The 17,096-nt window shown below is 40.0% G+C and overlaps 1 protein-coding gene across 1 annotated transcript in view; it reads right to left on the bottom strand.

Annotated features, from left to right (window-relative positions):
• Nucleotides 1-17,096, bottom strand: part of HEATR1 (HEAT repeat containing 1) — a 38,621-nt gene that overhangs the window by 1,460 nt on the left and 20,065 nt on the right. Inside the window, 21 exon segments of the mRNA XM_009701890.1 lie at nucleotides 393-547; nucleotides 1,270-1,438; nucleotides 1,532-1,636; nucleotides 1,887-2,021; nucleotides 2,775-2,933; nucleotides 3,452-3,602; nucleotides 4,360-4,649; nucleotides 4,865-5,005; nucleotides 5,836-5,959; nucleotides 6,801-6,847; nucleotides 7,478-7,624; nucleotides 8,281-8,288; nucleotides 8,758-8,884; nucleotides 9,564-9,794; nucleotides 11,252-11,380; nucleotides 12,696-12,817; nucleotides 13,086-13,204; nucleotides 13,951-14,094; nucleotides 15,196-15,302; nucleotides 15,648-15,779; nucleotides 16,520-16,762. Coding sequence (XP_009700192.1) covers nucleotides 393-547; nucleotides 1,270-1,438; nucleotides 1,532-1,636; nucleotides 1,887-2,021; nucleotides 2,775-2,933; nucleotides 3,452-3,602; nucleotides 4,360-4,649; nucleotides 4,865-5,005; nucleotides 5,836-5,959; nucleotides 6,801-6,847; nucleotides 7,478-7,624; nucleotides 8,281-8,288; nucleotides 8,758-8,884; nucleotides 9,564-9,794; nucleotides 11,252-11,380; nucleotides 12,696-12,817; nucleotides 13,086-13,204; nucleotides 13,951-14,094; nucleotides 15,196-15,302; nucleotides 15,648-15,779; nucleotides 16,520-16,762 — 2,985 coding nt within the window.

The following is a 17,096-nucleotide window of genomic DNA, read 5'->3' on the forward strand; positions in this document are numbered from 1 at the left end:
CTGTGGAAGTAAAAAACTTGTCAAACAGATCCAGGCTCAGATAAACCCAGCCAAAAGTACTTCTAGCTTTGGCTTTCAGGTACTCAACAGTTACGTCAAAGAGCATCAGTGGGAGCGCAGCGGTCTGCAAGAGTTCAACAAAATGCATGAACCTTACAGAACGAAGACACTTAGCAAGAGTTTAAAAAAAATTAGTAATTCAGAGCCATAGGCAAAGCAGTTACTACTGTCTGTAGCCCAGAGACAATTAATTCATTCCTCCCTTTTTGTTAAGGGAGAGGATTGAGGCCTGACAGTTTGTTTTTTTTTTTTAAAAAAAATCATTCAGATGGGGAGGGGGGGGAAATAAAAATAAAATCAGCTATGAATTGTTTTTTGGGGTTTGTAAATACCTGATCGACCAGAGGCATCATCAAGGTTTCTGCTCTTTCCTTACTCAGGAACTTCTGGGTGTCAAACAGGAAGAGCTTGTGCAGACAGTCTATGGTGAACTGCAACAGCAGACAGCTCTTTTCTGTGCTATTCTCGGAGTCAAAGAAAGCTTCATCTACATAGCAATCAAGAAGAAAAAAAAATAAAAATCATCAACAAACCAAAAAGACAAAACTTCCCCACAAGACAGAAACATTGTTAGTTTGTGAATATAGCTAAAGGATGTAGTACTTGGCAATTCCGTACTATCACACGTAGCTATGGCCCTAGCAGGTCTGCCGCTGCTGTTCTCAGTCAGCTGGGGATAAAAGAGGATAGCCACAGGCTCTAGGAAAAGTGCTTGGCCGTACCTGTGGATATGGAGAATTTCTTCAGGTCACTACAAATGGGATGGGCAATTAGTTTCCCACCCGAAAAAGTAATACCGCTTTTGCCAAGAAAGCAGAGGAGTCTGAATACACCAGGTAGCATATAATAAGTCAATTAATGATAAAAAAAAGAAAAAAGAAAAAAGAAAAAAAAACCCCAAACAGAAGCAAGTCACCCTCTTTCCACACAATTTCATTCTCATGGAACTCACTGGGACTGACACTGAAAATTTTCACGTGGTCTCAACATTGTACTGGCAGCCCAGAGCCCATGGATGAAAAATGTCCTTTGGTTCCATCAGAATAAGACAGACGCCTTATTTGTGAGAGAAAGAAGAAAGAGAGAAGTGAGAGGTATGTGCTGTGAAGTAAATCCTGTAAGACTGAACTTTCAGCAATTACAATTAACCCCTTTCGGCAATTAGAAGCAGCCTGCCCATGCCTCTCTAGTTAGTAACTGAAAACTTACCAGTTTTAGAAATGTTGACCTGGTTCAGTGTCTCAGCAAACGGCTTCACTAAATGACCAGCAAACAGGGTGAAGAGACCCTTGAGCTTGTCCGCAATGCAATCAGCGACGCGGTGGAATGTCAGCAGTCTGTCTTTTAGGGCAGACTCTGTTTTGGACCAATCAAAGAGCTGCAAGTCAAAAGCAAATTAGCTCCTTCTTGTGTCTGTGCACTGGAAAATACAAATACGCTGATGCAGACGAATTATATTTAAACTTCTTACCTTGAAGAAGAGGGGTCTGAAAGAAGTCTCGGAAAGTTTCATAACCATGCTTATTAGACAATCGATAATGTATGCCTCTGTCTTACCAACTTCCTCTAAATCATCCTAGAAAAATTAGAAAACATAATTCCAACTTTGAAATGTAAGAATTTGAGCTTTCAAAGCACGTTTTGTCTGTTTCAGACCAAATACCTAACCATGGTTTCTACCCCAAGAACAATTCCAGAACGGAGTATTTGATACCCAGAATTTCAGAGCACGTACGCAATGGAAACTACCAATATTTTTTAAAGCAACTGATAGAATTAGCATGTAGAGCTGGAGCTGCTGCTGTTCATCCCCCTAAAGACACCACCTGGGCATGCTCTGTTCGGAAGTCCAGGGCTTTCATGAAAAATGCCGTCAGCTCAGACTGATGGGAGATGAGGTGCTCCTTCTCCATCCCAACAATGTGCTCCTTCAAAATGTTCATAAGCGGACCCAGGCAGTTCTGCCAAAACACAAGCAAAGCAATGCAAAGGCAACTGTGATACTAACAGTAACCGAGAAACATAACAAGGGAACTGGATTTTTGCACTTCATGCTCATTAAAATACCGTTGATACAATAAACCAATTTTTCCCTGTACTTTTTGGGGGCTTAGGTTAGTAGGATTCCTGAAAAGAGATCGGTCTCCCTTCTCCAATACTGGAGATACCAGTTAAGTCTGAACGCTTTGCACCTATGAGACAGGAGCAAAGCCCAGATGAAAATTATGACTCAACTTGTGTTCCTAGCAGATAAATCGAGGCCTTTAGGAATGGGATGATCTCTCAAGCCTTCATCATGTAACATGCTAAGGACATTAAACCGGTGTATTTCTCCCAGGTCTAACTTTCCTGGATCACCGCTGTGGTACAAAAGAAAACAGAGATAATATAAAGACTCGGCCAGGTTTGGCTGGGATGGAGTTAATGTTCTTCATGTGGTGCTGTGTTTTAGATTTGTGACCAAAAGAACGCTGATAACACAGCGGTGCTTTAGCTATTGCTGAAGAGAGCCTGCACGGCGTTAAGGCTTTCTTTGTTTCTCACTCTGCTGCTCCAGCGAGTAGGCTGGTGGTGGGGAAGAGGCTGGGAGGGGACACAAGGGGACACAGCCTGGACAGTTGAACCAAATTTTGCATTGCTCGTTTCTTTTTTTTTTTTTTCCCTTTCTCTCTTTTTAATCGTAATGCAAAAGAATGAAAAAAAATAATCCTTACCTTCCGGGTATTTGCTACTTCACTGTAACACTTTGTAACTGCAGGCAAGAGTATTCGGGGAGCAAGCCTCGTAGCTAGGATAGTTTTCAATGATGTTACACGTACACTTATCTGGGACGAAGGACCAAACTCGACCACAATCTTTTCCAAGCGGACAACCTATCAAGAAATCCAACAAAAGTTAGGCATACTTAAAACAGCTCACGAACTTATTTTACAGTAGTTGTGGGCTGCAGGCGTCGGATGGGAATTTTGTGTTTGCACCACTTGGAGCACCTTCCACGCAGACGTCTGTGCCCAGAGCTTCGCTGTCTTCAGAAGACAAACACTGAACAAATGCGTGTGTCAGCAGCAGGGGGTCAGGATTACCCCACCTAGAGCTGTCAGATACACATTTGAAAGATCACGATATTACAGAATGATCCTTCAGGATTCATCTCTCTTTCCAAAGGGGCAAACTACAACCTATCAGAGGGAGGCGTAGGAAACGCTCTTACATTCTGCATCTTAGTTATCTGCATAATGTGAGTAGAAGAGTAAAACGTTACGACTTTCCACATAGTGGGCACACACTCCTACTTCAGTTTCAGACAGAAAAAAGTCATCTCTGTAGCTTCTCCTAGGAACTGGGCAGAGCCTGTTCCCCTTTACAGATCTGTAGGGGTCAGAGAGCTCACCTGCAGCAGGCAATCCAAAAGGTAAGGACTGAGGAAATGTGGTAGTGTTTCTGCAACCTTCAGCAGAGCAGTGACGGCACTCAGCAAGTAAATCTCATGGGAGACCAGCTCCTTCTTGTTTTTTAAAGTCTTCAACAGTGCTGGCATCAGCCTGTGAATAACCAAGCACAAACAGAGAAAGGTGAAACCACTGACCGTTTGGAGGCACATTTCCAATCACAGAAATCCATCTGTTAAGCCTGCAGGGACAATTTTCACATTAATTTTTACATGTGTATTTGAGAAAACTCAGTATTCTGGGCTCTTCTGCTGTATTTCTTTTTTTTTTTTGGAAGCTAATGAAGAATCTTAGGTCTAGATTCACAGAAGCATAGAAAGGATCTTTAAAGATCATCTAGTCCAACCCCCCTACCGTAGATCACTAGATCAGGTTGCTCAAAGCTCCGTCTTTAGTTTAAAGATTTAATGACAATAAGAAACTTATGTTTGTCATGAAATAAAACAGTCTTAAAAGCAACAAGTTAGATGCTTGAATTCTCCTTGAATAGGGAAAATAAAATCATGTAACATGTCCAGTTTCCAACTGTCCTGGTTCTCATGTTTTTAAATGCAATCTGTTCCACAGTAAAAATACAGAATACGCTGTGACCCATAAAGACTGCCTCTCTGTTCACAGTAGCAGACTCCATAAGGAACTTCACTGATTACAAAACTCTTACAATTTCCCCACTAGCTTCTTACTTCTATGACCAGGAAACCCCTTCAAGCACTACAAGTATCTTTACTCTTATCTAGACGACACACCCACACGGGCAGACTGCCACTTGGCCTTCATCAGCATTCCTTCAGTGACGCCTTCCGGTATAACCAATTCCTCCTGCACTTGGTTCTGTTAAAAAGAACAGTACCTCGGAAGCTGAGGTATCGCTTGGGCTTTCAGCGTACAGGTGACCTCCGCGATACAGAGCAAAGCGCTGCCCATCACGTTCTTTTCCTCCTTCTCTGAAGAAATGAGATCAATGGCAGTTTTCAGAACAGGTACAAACGGCACTGGATTTTCTGCGCCAAAACCTTTGCAGAGTAGCTTGAGGCTGAACAAAGCAGTCTGCCTGTTGATGGCTTGCTCCTCCTCTTCCTCCTTTCTTTTGCACTGCACAATAGCAATGAGCTCAGGAACCAGCTCTAAGAGCTGCAGGATCTGAGAGGACAAGAGAACGCAGACGTTAGACATACCATTAGAAATTCAGAACCGGCAAGGTAACCACAGGGAGGTAGCCTACGTCTCCGCTACTCCAGAGCTGCCTGCCAGACCTGGCACTGGTTCTCGGCATCTTTACATACAGCAAACCACTTCTCCATCCCTCTCTCTGGGTACTTCTGCTAAAGGAACCAAGTTCAACCACTTCGCCTCACCTGGCTCTTCTGCCACCTTGTGCGCTGCTGCACCTTGTTGTTCAAAAGGTCCATTGCCTTACGTCTCACAGACGGGAGCTGATTCGTCATCAGTCCCCGGATTACAGGGATGAAGGTTTCTGTTGGCAATAAGGCATTGACCTACAAGAAGACACAAACAAAACAATACCATAAATGCTTTTCCATGCGCAGTGACATAGTAGCCTCCAAATAAGACAGGCAAACTCTCTTCAACTTCCCACAGGGGTTTCAGGCTCAAAGAAGAGAGGACAGGCTAGCAGTGCTGTATCTGAAGCAAGCACAAGAACAAAGCAGGTTCCAGTTACAGTATTTAACGTACGTTCTCTGGTTGCTAACCAGCCATTCCCCGCTAGCTCCGAGATTTCCTCAGCAATTCCTTTTGTTTACACAGGTGAGCTATCCCTCCTTACCCTAAAATACTTCTGGTAGTGCCCTGTGCATGTACATCATGAAAACTGGAATCTGCTTCACAGGCAAAACCCATAAATCCAAGCTGTGAAAAGAAGTATGTTCCACAGCACGCAACGAGATAGCCACTCCAATTCTACAAATACACTTTGGATCAGAAAAAGAGTAGAGAGAAAAGCATAAGGATTTTTTTCTCCGTTTAAATTCCATGTAGAAATACACAGCAGTTCCAACAGCACTAGTTAAATCATTGTCTGAGTTAAGAGTGAGAAATGCTGCCAAAAGCCATTCTTCTCCACCAGACAGACAGTGAAATGACTGCTTCCAGCATTCCTGATTTTTTTTTTTCTGGTTGTTCTGGCTAAGCTGTTAGCTGTAGTTATTAAAGTTGTTAGATGAGTTTAACCAATGATGCACCAGGTTGCAGACTGTCCAATAAAGATTAGTACTAATCCAACAAGAAATCCTACAGAGGTTATAATCATATTGATAAGCAAAAGCAGAAATGTCCCACTGCTAATGTGAGGGCCAATGAGACATACTTTATCCAGCATATCATAGGACTTGTTAAGCAGAACCCTCCAAAATTTGGCAGTTGGTTTGTCCACGTTTCCTTCCACTGAAGATGCCACAGTGTTTATATAGTGAAGAACTTCTTCTAAGAGCCTAGATGGAAAGGAAGCATCTTTTAGTAATTAACAAGGACGCTAAAGAAGTAAACTTTATTACCAGAACATACAGAACGTCGCAAAACAGCAACAATAAAAGAAAATGAAACACCTAATGGAGAGTCCAGTGGATCACATCTACATATGAACAAAAAGCTACGGCGATAAGGACAATTGTCCACATTAAAGAAGTCTACCTGGTACCCCCAAATGAGCATCTACGTACAACAGTAGTTCTATTTAAGAACTCTGCTTTAAAACAAAAACAATCTGGGAAGATACAGAGTTTTAAAAATGAGCATTTAAGGAACACAGCATTTAATATAAATCCTACACCTTTTTTCCACTTAGAACAAACATAAAAGTTAAGCCTCTGCAAAAGAAACCCTCAGTTTTTGGTTGTTATAGCCCAATGACTACAACTGCGATCTGTGATTACTGGTAATTTTCTTACACCAATATAGGGGCACCTGAGAATAACGATTTTTTAAATGAAGTGATCTGTTTTGCCAAAAATCTGGGATTCTTTTAGAGACTCCATCATCAGTAGTGTAATAGCTATGGCCAAGTATGTAAATAAGCACTATCACAAACACAGAAAGAGGGGATAGTGGGTAGAGTAATCTTCCAGCAATAAAAATCTCTACACCATATTAAAAAACAAAATCAAAACAAAAAAAAACCCCGCAAATAACTTGCATATAATAAATACTGTTTGTTGCCAAGGACATTAAAAGTATCCTTGGGAAAAAAAATATTCTAATGCAACTAGACTTAAAATATTCCCAGGTTGCAGTAAAAGCTAGAAACAGGAGGAGCGGAGCAGATTTCAAGCATACCTCTGTTCCAACTTCTGCAGCTCTTCCGTTTCTTCACATTCAACTATCTGGTTTAAAAAAGAATGAAAACACCAAGTGTGAAACTTGCATCCGCTCATTAAGTTAATATCCCAGTATATGCAAATTTCTTTGTTCTGAACAGAATGTCCACTGAGATGGTAATCAGGAGTTCCCCACACCTGCACTTAAGCCGTCATTCTAGAAGAAAATCTGGGAATCTTAGGCAATGCAGTGACAGTAGCAAATACATTTCATGCTGGTAACTGGGAACTACTTCCAGCTAGAGCTGCAGCCTAAGATTTGTAACATTTATTTTGCCTTTTCAGAGTTAGAGAGTATGAATCCCACATCAAACTTGGAGTTCTACAAACAGCAAGTGAAATCCCAGACTCCACAATGCCAGTGGGAATCCACTGGGACCAGAATTTCACTTTGTTACCTATTCATCAGTCACACAAACGGAGTCTATCTGGAAAAGCCTCATTAAAAAAATAATTAACATTACTGTGAGGTTTCAAAACTGTGTCAATAAAGGTGTCAGCACGATACCCTGGGCAGCGTATTCTTTCATCCCCTTTGAACGTAAAGCCATACTAAAAAGCAAATCAAACCTCATCTATTACAGTATGGCACAACTACTTAATGTGATCGGTTTAAAAGGAATCTGCCGTTATTACCTTTTTCACAAAACTCTGAGAGGATAAAAGTTGTGACATGAAGGAGACTGACAAGAATTTGAAATGCCGAAGTTGTTTGTCTGAGTGAGACTCCACATTAAAGAGCTGCCCATCCTGATTTTTTAACTTTGTCTTGCATGTCCTTGACTTTTTTGACCCAGGATCATCTGTTGAAAACATTCACAAAACAAATTTGCAGCCAAAAGAAAAAGACATTTGATTTCCAATTACAGAAACTAAGTAAAACTACAGTCAGATGCCTATCAAGGATAGTAATTCTGCAGTATCCAAAATCATGTCAAAGTTCCAAAAAAGATGCTCTGAAATACCACAGGAGATTAATTTTTCATTTCAACAGCCTCAAAAGAAGTAGTGCCATTTCACTGCCCTTCCATCAGATCGTATTTTATGTGAAGAATCTTCTTTGTTCTTGGTGCTAAAGCTACAATACACTGGCTACAAACACGAGAGACTTTTGAGGGAGGACTACCTGCGCTGTGCGTCACGTATTTGGGAAAACGGCTTTCACTGTCATTACCTGGTCCTTCCTGGCTGAGCAAATGTATTTAAACAAGAAATACAGCAAGTCCCAACTTAAAAAGAAACAAACAACCCTCACCCACTGTCCCCAACGCTCTCTGAAATAACAGACTAGAAAAGTATTAAAACATATTGTTTAACTATTGCTCCATTATATTGTAGTAGAAAGAAATGAAACCTTTAAGAGACCTAGAAATGACTGGTAGTCCCTGTGAACTTGTCTGCTATGAATAATAGCTTTTTATTTCAACTAAATGGTTTACTGTACCTTCTAAATGAGGACTACTGTTTGATTCTAAGTGCTCAAATTAATCTATACTTAAAAGGATTAAAAAGTAATCACATATCTTAGCCATTTTATTAAAAAAAAAGGTCATTAGAGTCATTCTGTATCCCTTAGTCTTCTGTCTAGAGGAGTAATAGAATCACAGAATCACAGACTGGTTTGGTTGGAAGGGACCTTACAGACCACCCAGTTCCAACCCCCTGCCATGGGCAGGGACACCTTCCACCAGACCAGGTTGCTCACAGCCCCATCCAACCTGGCCTTGAACGCTTCCAGGGATGGGGCAGCCACAGCTTCTCTGGGCAACCTCTGCCACTGCCTCAACACCCTCACCAGGAAGGATTTCTTCCTAATATCTCATCTAAATCTTCCCTCTTTTTGTTTAAAAGCACTACCCCTTGTCCCTTGTAATAGGAAGGTTTACAGGCGGTTGCTGGCCCTGTTTCGTGGTTACCTTCTTTGTTCTCTGGCAGCTCTGTCAAGTACTGGATTATTTTCATCATGCTCTGGAACTGAGAACGTACATTAAATTCACAACAGATGGAAATCCAGAATTCAGTGTCTGCTTCCAGAACAGCATCCTGTTTATGGTTTAGAAATTAAAAAAAAAAAATAAATTCAAGAATTAAAAAAAAATATTACCAATAATGACAAAAAGACTCGAAAACTCCTCAGTGAGTTTGTGAAAATGCCATGGTGAGATGGATACTGCCAGGATTAACATTAAGTGTAATAGCAGCATGGTCTTCAGGAGAAAAATAGGTGTAGAGGGTGTAGAAAGAGGTTAAATTGCTACAGCAAAGACTGTATCATCTCACCAATGTTTCTTTAATAATTCTTTTAGTTTTCCCCATAAACTAAGTTTTCACCGAATCCAAAAGCCTGCCTACATAAAAACGTAATAGGGTTTTTATCTTGGTCTGTACAGGAAGACCACTATCACGTTCCACAAATGCAGTTAAAGAAAAAAACAACAACCCAACTTTAGAAATGTTGAAGCACTGAATAATTAGATTATCAGCTCTTCAGGTCAAGGACTGCTGGACAACATGTGATTTCTTGTTCAGGCTCCAGGACAAAAGAATAATGCATCTGCAATACAAATCATAGTCAACGCCACCCTCAGGCTCTGCTACAGCCCAAGCTCAGAGCTCGTTACTTATTCTAGCATAACTTAGGGGCTTCTCTTGCGCCTTCTTAAAGGCAAGACCATGAAGAGAAAGGAGGAGGAGAAAAAGTTGACCCCACTACTCCTCTAACCTTGTCTGTGCTTGATGTCACCGTCACGGTTTTGGTCACATATTGCTCAAAGAGCAGGACCAGGAGAACCCAGAGAAACTTGTCCCCTCCCACCGTAGTGATCAGCTGGGCCAGGATGGGCAGGCGCCGGTGCTCCGGGACGTGGGGCAAAGCATCCACAAACACACGAATGATCTTCACCACCACCTCTTCCACGCTGCCCGAGGACTCGGACAAATCGCTGTCTTCAGCCTGCGGACAAAGAGGGACAGCCGTTCAAACAGGGTATCCCAGACAAGTACCAGTTCTCGCTTGTGAAGTCAGAAAAGGAGAGAAACCATTATGTGCCTGATAACGGCATTACCGAAAGTCTGATCTCAAGGAAAACGGAAGTGCTCCAAAATACACAGTCGTCAATCACACAGTTCCTTTTCCGTGTTTAAGGAGGATGCTTCAAATAAAATTAAAAAAGACAAAAAGAGCGAGGAAAGGTGAGCGAGAAAGAGGAAAGGCGAGCGAGAAAGAGGAAAAGATAAAAGGAGAGAGAAAAAGAGATGGGGCGAGGAGAGACAGAGGAAAAAAACTAGAAAGAAGAGAAAAATAGAAAAGGAAAAAAACCCGGAAAAAAACCGGAAAACACCCCATTACTTCGCATCAGCTGAAACAAGCAGGACATTTTCAAGGGAAAGCAATGCCACAGCCTTCTGCAAACTCTGCCTGTAAGCCTGACAGTAGGGTCTTGGATTTAAGGGCCTAGTAAAAATAACACGAGTAGGCTCCGTGATCTCCGGTAAATAACATTAGGCTCTCCTCACATGTAACAATTGTGTGCGCCATAAATAATTTGTCACAGAAACTTGTGATGGCTGCTATGAAAGGTTTTAAATAAAAAAAAAAAAATTAAGACAAAATTAAAATGAGAGACAGCAACTTGATTTCCCTAACAGAGAAATCTGCAAAAGGATGCAAAACCTGTACACATGTAATTAAAAATACCCCAGGAAATCCCTAGCCCACTGTTAGAAGACGACATTTTTTTCCCCCAATTCATTTTTACACAAGAAATTTATATGACATTTTTCATGTTTAAATCTATGAATGACTCTAGAAATAAGAATTATTAGGTGCAAGTGAAATCTGACTGAAGAAATAGTGTCCCCTTTGAAAAACAATGATGTATTTTTGCTTTGGCTTATAACCATTTATCTAAGATGTCCAGACAAGACCAAGAAAACGCACGCAAACACGAGCTGGAAGAATAAAAGCATTTGTCAAATATTTTACCTTTCCACTTCCTTCAGAGTATGTCTACTATTGATAGGACCATGACATACTAGTATAAGACCAACAATCTCCTCCTTATTTCCGATGGTTCCTCTATTGAACTTGCCTGCTATTTTTATGATGAAAAACTTGAAGTACGTTTCAGGTGCTCTCTAGGTACAGTTGTGTTATGGTTTTGGCTAAACCATTTACAAAGTGCAGGATCTCATAAGATTAAAAAGAAGCAGCAGTATGATGAACTCAGAGTTGGTCAAATGAGGAGCAGTCTGTTAAATTATATCTAAGAACTATATTAATATCTATCTAAAATAATCCTAGAATAGGCTACAACTTATTCTACCACTGATACTCTAAACCATTACCTCTACTTAATTAATAACCTTATTGTTCACTTTTTTCTACTGCTTTCCATTATGCAAATTTACCTGTATAAGAGCAGGAATAACCATCTGCACTGTCTTATTAATCACTTGGAACGTGTAAGTGTCATCCAGACGCAAGACATTGGCTCCCATGAATGTAAAAATGGGCATAATGTTATGGAGAACTTTATCCTGGAAGAGAAGACAGACAAGGTTAGTTTATTTTTTGAGCTGTGCTGCTCTGCATTTTATACCTTAAGGCATTTCTCCTTCCCACAAATGCCACTAGATTCCTATAAAAGAAAATGAGAATCATTAGTATCTTCCAACATCTCCAATAAACTAATTGTAAATGTACAGTGTTCCTCAAAGCAACTTACTGTGTGATTGTCAGAGTTCTCAATATTATTTGGAAACCAAGATATACTTCTAAGCAAGTAATTAAAGAGTGGAAATTGAGAGTTTAGTCTGAAAAAATATCTTGTATTCTTCAACTCAGTGCCATGGCAGCATAACAAGCAGAATGAGATTTGCAGAAGCACAACTGTGAGCGTTGCACAGATTCCAGTGATTTTCATACCCTTCCCACCCACCCTTTTTCTATCTGTAAAACATCTGCAGTATCTACAATCATATCATGGAAACTAACCATTCTCATTTTAATTTTTGGCTTTTTTGGGGGGGCTAGGCTGTAATCACAGTAATTAATTAAGAGGGCTGGATTAGAGGTGTCACCTAGCTCAAATTCCCTAGATTTTGCCAGAACTTAGAGCAAGAAGTTATGGGCGCATTTTTCTTTCAAGTTTTAGTGAACTGAAGGAGTGTTTTAGATTTAAAAAGAGAGATGAGACTCATACAAAATATCCTTGTATTCTGACCTTGAAAATCTTGTAAGAGTCAATGTTAATGTACAATAAAAGCTTAGTTCTATAGAAGGTGATGGCAGTAAGAAAGTGACAAACAAAAACAACCCCAACAATAAAAAAGCAAAATCCTCCAGAAATTTGTCAAAAACATTCCTTTCTAAATGTGTGGAGAAAGTATTGAAGTAAAGGTGCAAACGAAGTTTGCTACATCTGGATAGTTTGCTGCTTTTCTAGTTTCAAAGCAAAAGAATCTTACTTAGAAGAGTGAGCGTACAGTCAAATTTCAATCCAGCGAAGAAAAGGCTTGTTTCCCAGGCAATTAAAATCAAACCAACCTGGTTTTATCATCAACTACAACTACACTTCCCAGTGTTGTACAAGACAGGAACCTGTACGAACACATGTGCTATCAAGCTAGACGTTTCCTTTCTTGTATATAAAAAAGCAAGGGAAAGCAAAAACAATGCACAAGAACTTTGAGCACAGTGGGAAGGCGAGGCAGGGCTGCTGTTAGAAAGCTTCTTCCATTCCCAATGTGCTAGAAATTTCTCCCTATAGAACAGTTCTATATGTTCTTCACTCTTCCCAATATTTGGAAGCTGCAGAGAAGAGCCGACATATAAATTTCAGGTACTACTTACGGGAAACATGCCAGCAACAGCACCAAGGAGAAGCAGTGCATGGTGGTGTGTCTGAGGCATTTTAGAAATCCTGATGCACTGAACTATCACTTCCACGTTGAATTTTTCTTTGTCAAGGATATCTGCAAGTAAAAAATATTCACCAATTAACACTTTCATGGTCAACCATGTAGGAATAAACAGTACACTCAAGCAACTGGCTTCAATTTGCAAACTTTACCTAAGGGATCTACAAAAAACGATTACGGCAGTAAACTTGTATATCCTATAGAGGAATCTCTTTCTCCTCAACAACACAGCGTAGACCGAGAGAAGAAAAAAGCGGGAGGCCATTGTTTTAACGCTGTACTGGTGAGAGAAGTACCAAGAAATGAGTCTGGCAATTTTTACCTGCAGGGATCTTGCTACCATCTGAAGACAATTTCTGACAGATGTTTAGCAGGCAGCTGAGGATCAGCTGCTTTGTATATTCCATGTTTTCTTCTTCTGATGCCATAGGTTCCAGACACCTATACATTCAGGAAAAAAATTAGAGATTCAAAAAGGAGACAGAAAAATAAGTGACCAAACTGCGTATTAAGATACAAATAAGAAACTGCAATCTGCATTCTACAGAAGTTCTAAACTGAGGCTTCTAAAAAGCATTTGCCAAAAAGTGTCTCTTCTTTTTTGTTTTCAAGTAACATAAACTGGTCTAATAAAAGACACTTATCAAAGCACTGTCAAGAGTATTAAGATGATTACCTAAAATATGATTGCCAGTCTATGTAAAGGCAAGTCATAAGGAAAAAAGATAAATACCCAATCTACATGTAAACTTTCTTCAGTTCCTGGAGACAGAGCTGGCAGGAAAAGCAAGTTTTCTTAAGTTGCACTGGATGAAGGCTGTTCCACAATGTCTTAGGAGGAATTTTAAAGCTTAGAGTATTATTATAATAGCTCTGCAAAAGACACAAGTCCTGTCAATTGTGCCAGTTTTAGCCCTCCACCTGAGAAACAAAGTCTTCACATAAGCAGCTATGCTTCACGTAAAAACCTTAAAAGGCCCATCCCGTTGTTTAAAGGGCAAAAAAGTTGTAACACCTTCCTGTTCCCCTCACCTGATTTACCTAAAAGAAGTTCAAGTAAAAAAGGCAAGCTAAGCTACAAAACGTGGCAACAAAGCAGAGCGAAAGTAGCCTGTATTTTAACGCTTCATGGTGTCTGCTGCAGAAGAGAACGCTCAAGGACTCGTGTGGTTTGGAAGCACAATTACCGGCTCAGCAGGTTAAAAAGCGCAGGTACCAATGCCTGTGGATTTTTCAGTTTCTTCTTATGCTGCAGTAATTCCAGAATAAGCATAACCCTCTGCCAGTTGAAGTGGCTTGTTTCCGGGGCCAACTCTGCATCTTGGGGCTTTCTAAAAAGATAAGACAAATCATCAGGATATACATTTGCAAAGAAAAACAGTACAGTGTTTCAGAGAACAAAGGCATGCATAAGTAAAAAAAGGCCAATTTTCTTTCACATAGTAATATCCTTTACTGCTTCTCCTGGGAGAGGCGGCAGCGTGTGGGCTTTTGGTTGAAGCAGCAACACATTTTAAACAATCAACAGAAAATCCACACCAAACTTGAAAAAAACAAACAAGTATAGCATGCCTCCTGTGTATACAAAAATTCTACATAATGAAACAGACTCCTGTGGAAAAAATAAAATAAAAATCTATTACCAAATAATTGTCCAAATGCTGAGCTGCCTGCCATCCGGGAAACTTGCACCTTCAGAACTACTGGTTGTGTAACCACTGATGATGGAGGCAATGGGGGCTGTGCAAGCGTGTGTGTTTATAAATGCTGCCAGACACAGGTTACAGATGGATCTATCTGATGGGTGATGATTGTTAAAAAAGGTCAAGTGAAGGCAAATAAGAACTGCTATTCTAGATCAAACCAAGAAAACCAACTCAATATCCTGGTTCAACAATGCCTAACAGCCAACACTTAAAGAAGAGACTAAGTACAGTGGGACAAAACAGTTCCTTCCTTATAAGAATGGAGGGAAGAAACAAGACAAAGAGATCTAACAATTAATGATTATATTAGTGTTTTAACTGCAAGAAAATACTGTTTTTCAGTCAACTAACAGGAACATTTTGATGAGCATCTGTAGGCTTCAGCCTTGTGTATGTAATTTGTCCATCCATCTTTATTACTAACCAAATTTAATACCTACAAAAATGAACCTTGTTCAGCTGTGTCAAGCCAGATTCCATAAGAGCAACTGTCAACGTTAAAACTACTGGATTTTTTTAAAAATTAATTTTACTATAGTTCCATTGGTTCTCAGACAGCAACATGAATTGGTTTTGTCTTGCTAAAAGTAGCTCAGAGTTACTTTACTGTGCAGGGGAAAAGAAGAAACAGATGCCTATGTTTTCAATACAAACTATGCGATGTAGTAAAACAAGTGGCGTTTTCAAACTGTACAGAGAGTATTTTGGGGTTTCTAGTTATTTTACCTCTGTTGCTGCATTTTCTGCCTTCTAGTTTGCTGAACAGTGGCGAGACTTTTGGTTTTCTCAGGAGGCTCCAGTTCTCTGACAATCTGCTCAGCACACACCGAAATCTGAAACAAAGAACAGTAATGCAAGTATCAGTGAACAATGTGTCCTATCACACATCTACGCCCCCTCCTTTGACTTTAAATCAAACCCCTTTCATGCACATATGGGTATATAATCCACATATTCAAGTCATATCCCAGAAAATGAAATTTTTAAAGAAATACCTTCTAAAAGCAGCCATTTAACAAACTTGTCATGCTATGAACACCATTATATTATGTGACAAATAGTTTCCGATTCCTTTCATGCTATGAATGATATAAACCACGAGTGCTACTGAACGTAGCAACACAGAACCACCGCAAGAGGTTTGAACGTATTTCTGTGTTGTGGAGTTTGCCACTTACCCCTTTAAACACACTGCTAATTGTCTGGGCGCAAAGCGGGTTCTTACAGTTTAACAGTAAGTCAAACAATACTTTTAACAGCTTCTCTTGCACCATCCCATCCGACACAGCTGCGAAGAATGGTTTAGTAATCTACAAAAGGGAAAAAAGAAAGGATGCAGAGAGGTTTACCGTAAGAGGGTAACAAAATCACGAGCTATGGAATTTAGGTATGTTAGATTATGTACGAAACACCCAATCATACACGCATGTTAGTATGAACATGTATCATAAAAAAAAAAGTGTATTAACTATACATTTGTATATATCCAGGAATCCTTAGATGCAAAGCACATAATTCTGAAATATCTATCAGACATACCGATTCCTGAAATTTTTCACACAGCTTGCCTGGTGCGGGGAACAAACTTGCTGTTGCCAGCCTTCGGTAAGTACAGGCTAATACCTGGCTAACAGAAGGCCTGAATTTGTAGCCTCCTTCAAACGAGACTATTTCTCACCTACTGTATTTTCTTGACAATTTTTCCTCAGAAGAAAAACATGAAGTAAAAACTCCTGCCTGACTGACAAAAACTAAGGACAGTGGAACAGTAGTATCTGCAGGCAAATACAATCATATTTCTATTCTGTGTTTGTCAAAATGCAAAAATAAAGCAAGCAGCAATTTCTCCTTCTGCTAAGTTTAAGAGAAGAAGTTTTGCAGCCTATTTAGATGTTTCAAAAACACTACAGAGACCTAGAAAACTTGTACTAAAAGAAAGACAGGTCAAAAGCTACGGACTCCTTAATGCAGAAAGAGCCCTTGTAAATCCAATCCTAAACACTACTATTTGCTTTAAGCATAAAAATAAGGATCTTTCATAAAGCCATACCTGCCCAAGTGCTGTGATCTGAAATGGTGGAATTTCTTCATAGATTTTCTTGGCAGCATGCAGACTTTTGATAAATAAATCCAGACTCTGCTGATTCTTGCACAAGAGGGTTGCTGAATATTCATTAAACTTTCCAAGGATGAGATGCAGGAGAACAACTTCATCTTTCAACATTGCCTCAGGTTTTTTAAAGACCTTCTCTAGCAACCGGTCCAGTGCAGGCAAGAGGTGAGAAAGAATCATCTGCAAACAGACGAAATTTGTAACAGAAGTTTTTATCCGTTCTCATTTTAACAAACTTCCAACAGCACAGCTTCATTTTACTGCAACATCCCCTCTCTGGTAACACACTGCACACAGTATTTTATGCAACAGCTACTCAAGAGGAAAAACAAAAGACTTATCGTGAGATTACCACAAGCACATGCTCATCTGCTACTTTGCTATTCTCTTTTACAGAGGAGTATTTCATGTTAAAGTACCAAAACAAGGCAATTTTTTTCACCAATTTAGAACCACTGTCTCCTACAAAACCCAAATGTGAGGCAAGAACTCTCATGCTCTATGCAGTTCACAA

This window comes from Cariama cristata, unplaced genomic scaffold (genome assembly GCF_000690535.1).
Source record: "Cariama cristata isolate BGI_N322 unplaced genomic scaffold, ASM69053v1 scaffold1506, whole genome shotgun sequence".
Classification (NCBI taxonomy): domain Eukaryota; kingdom Metazoa; phylum Chordata; class Aves; order Cariamiformes; family Cariamidae; genus Cariama; species Cariama cristata.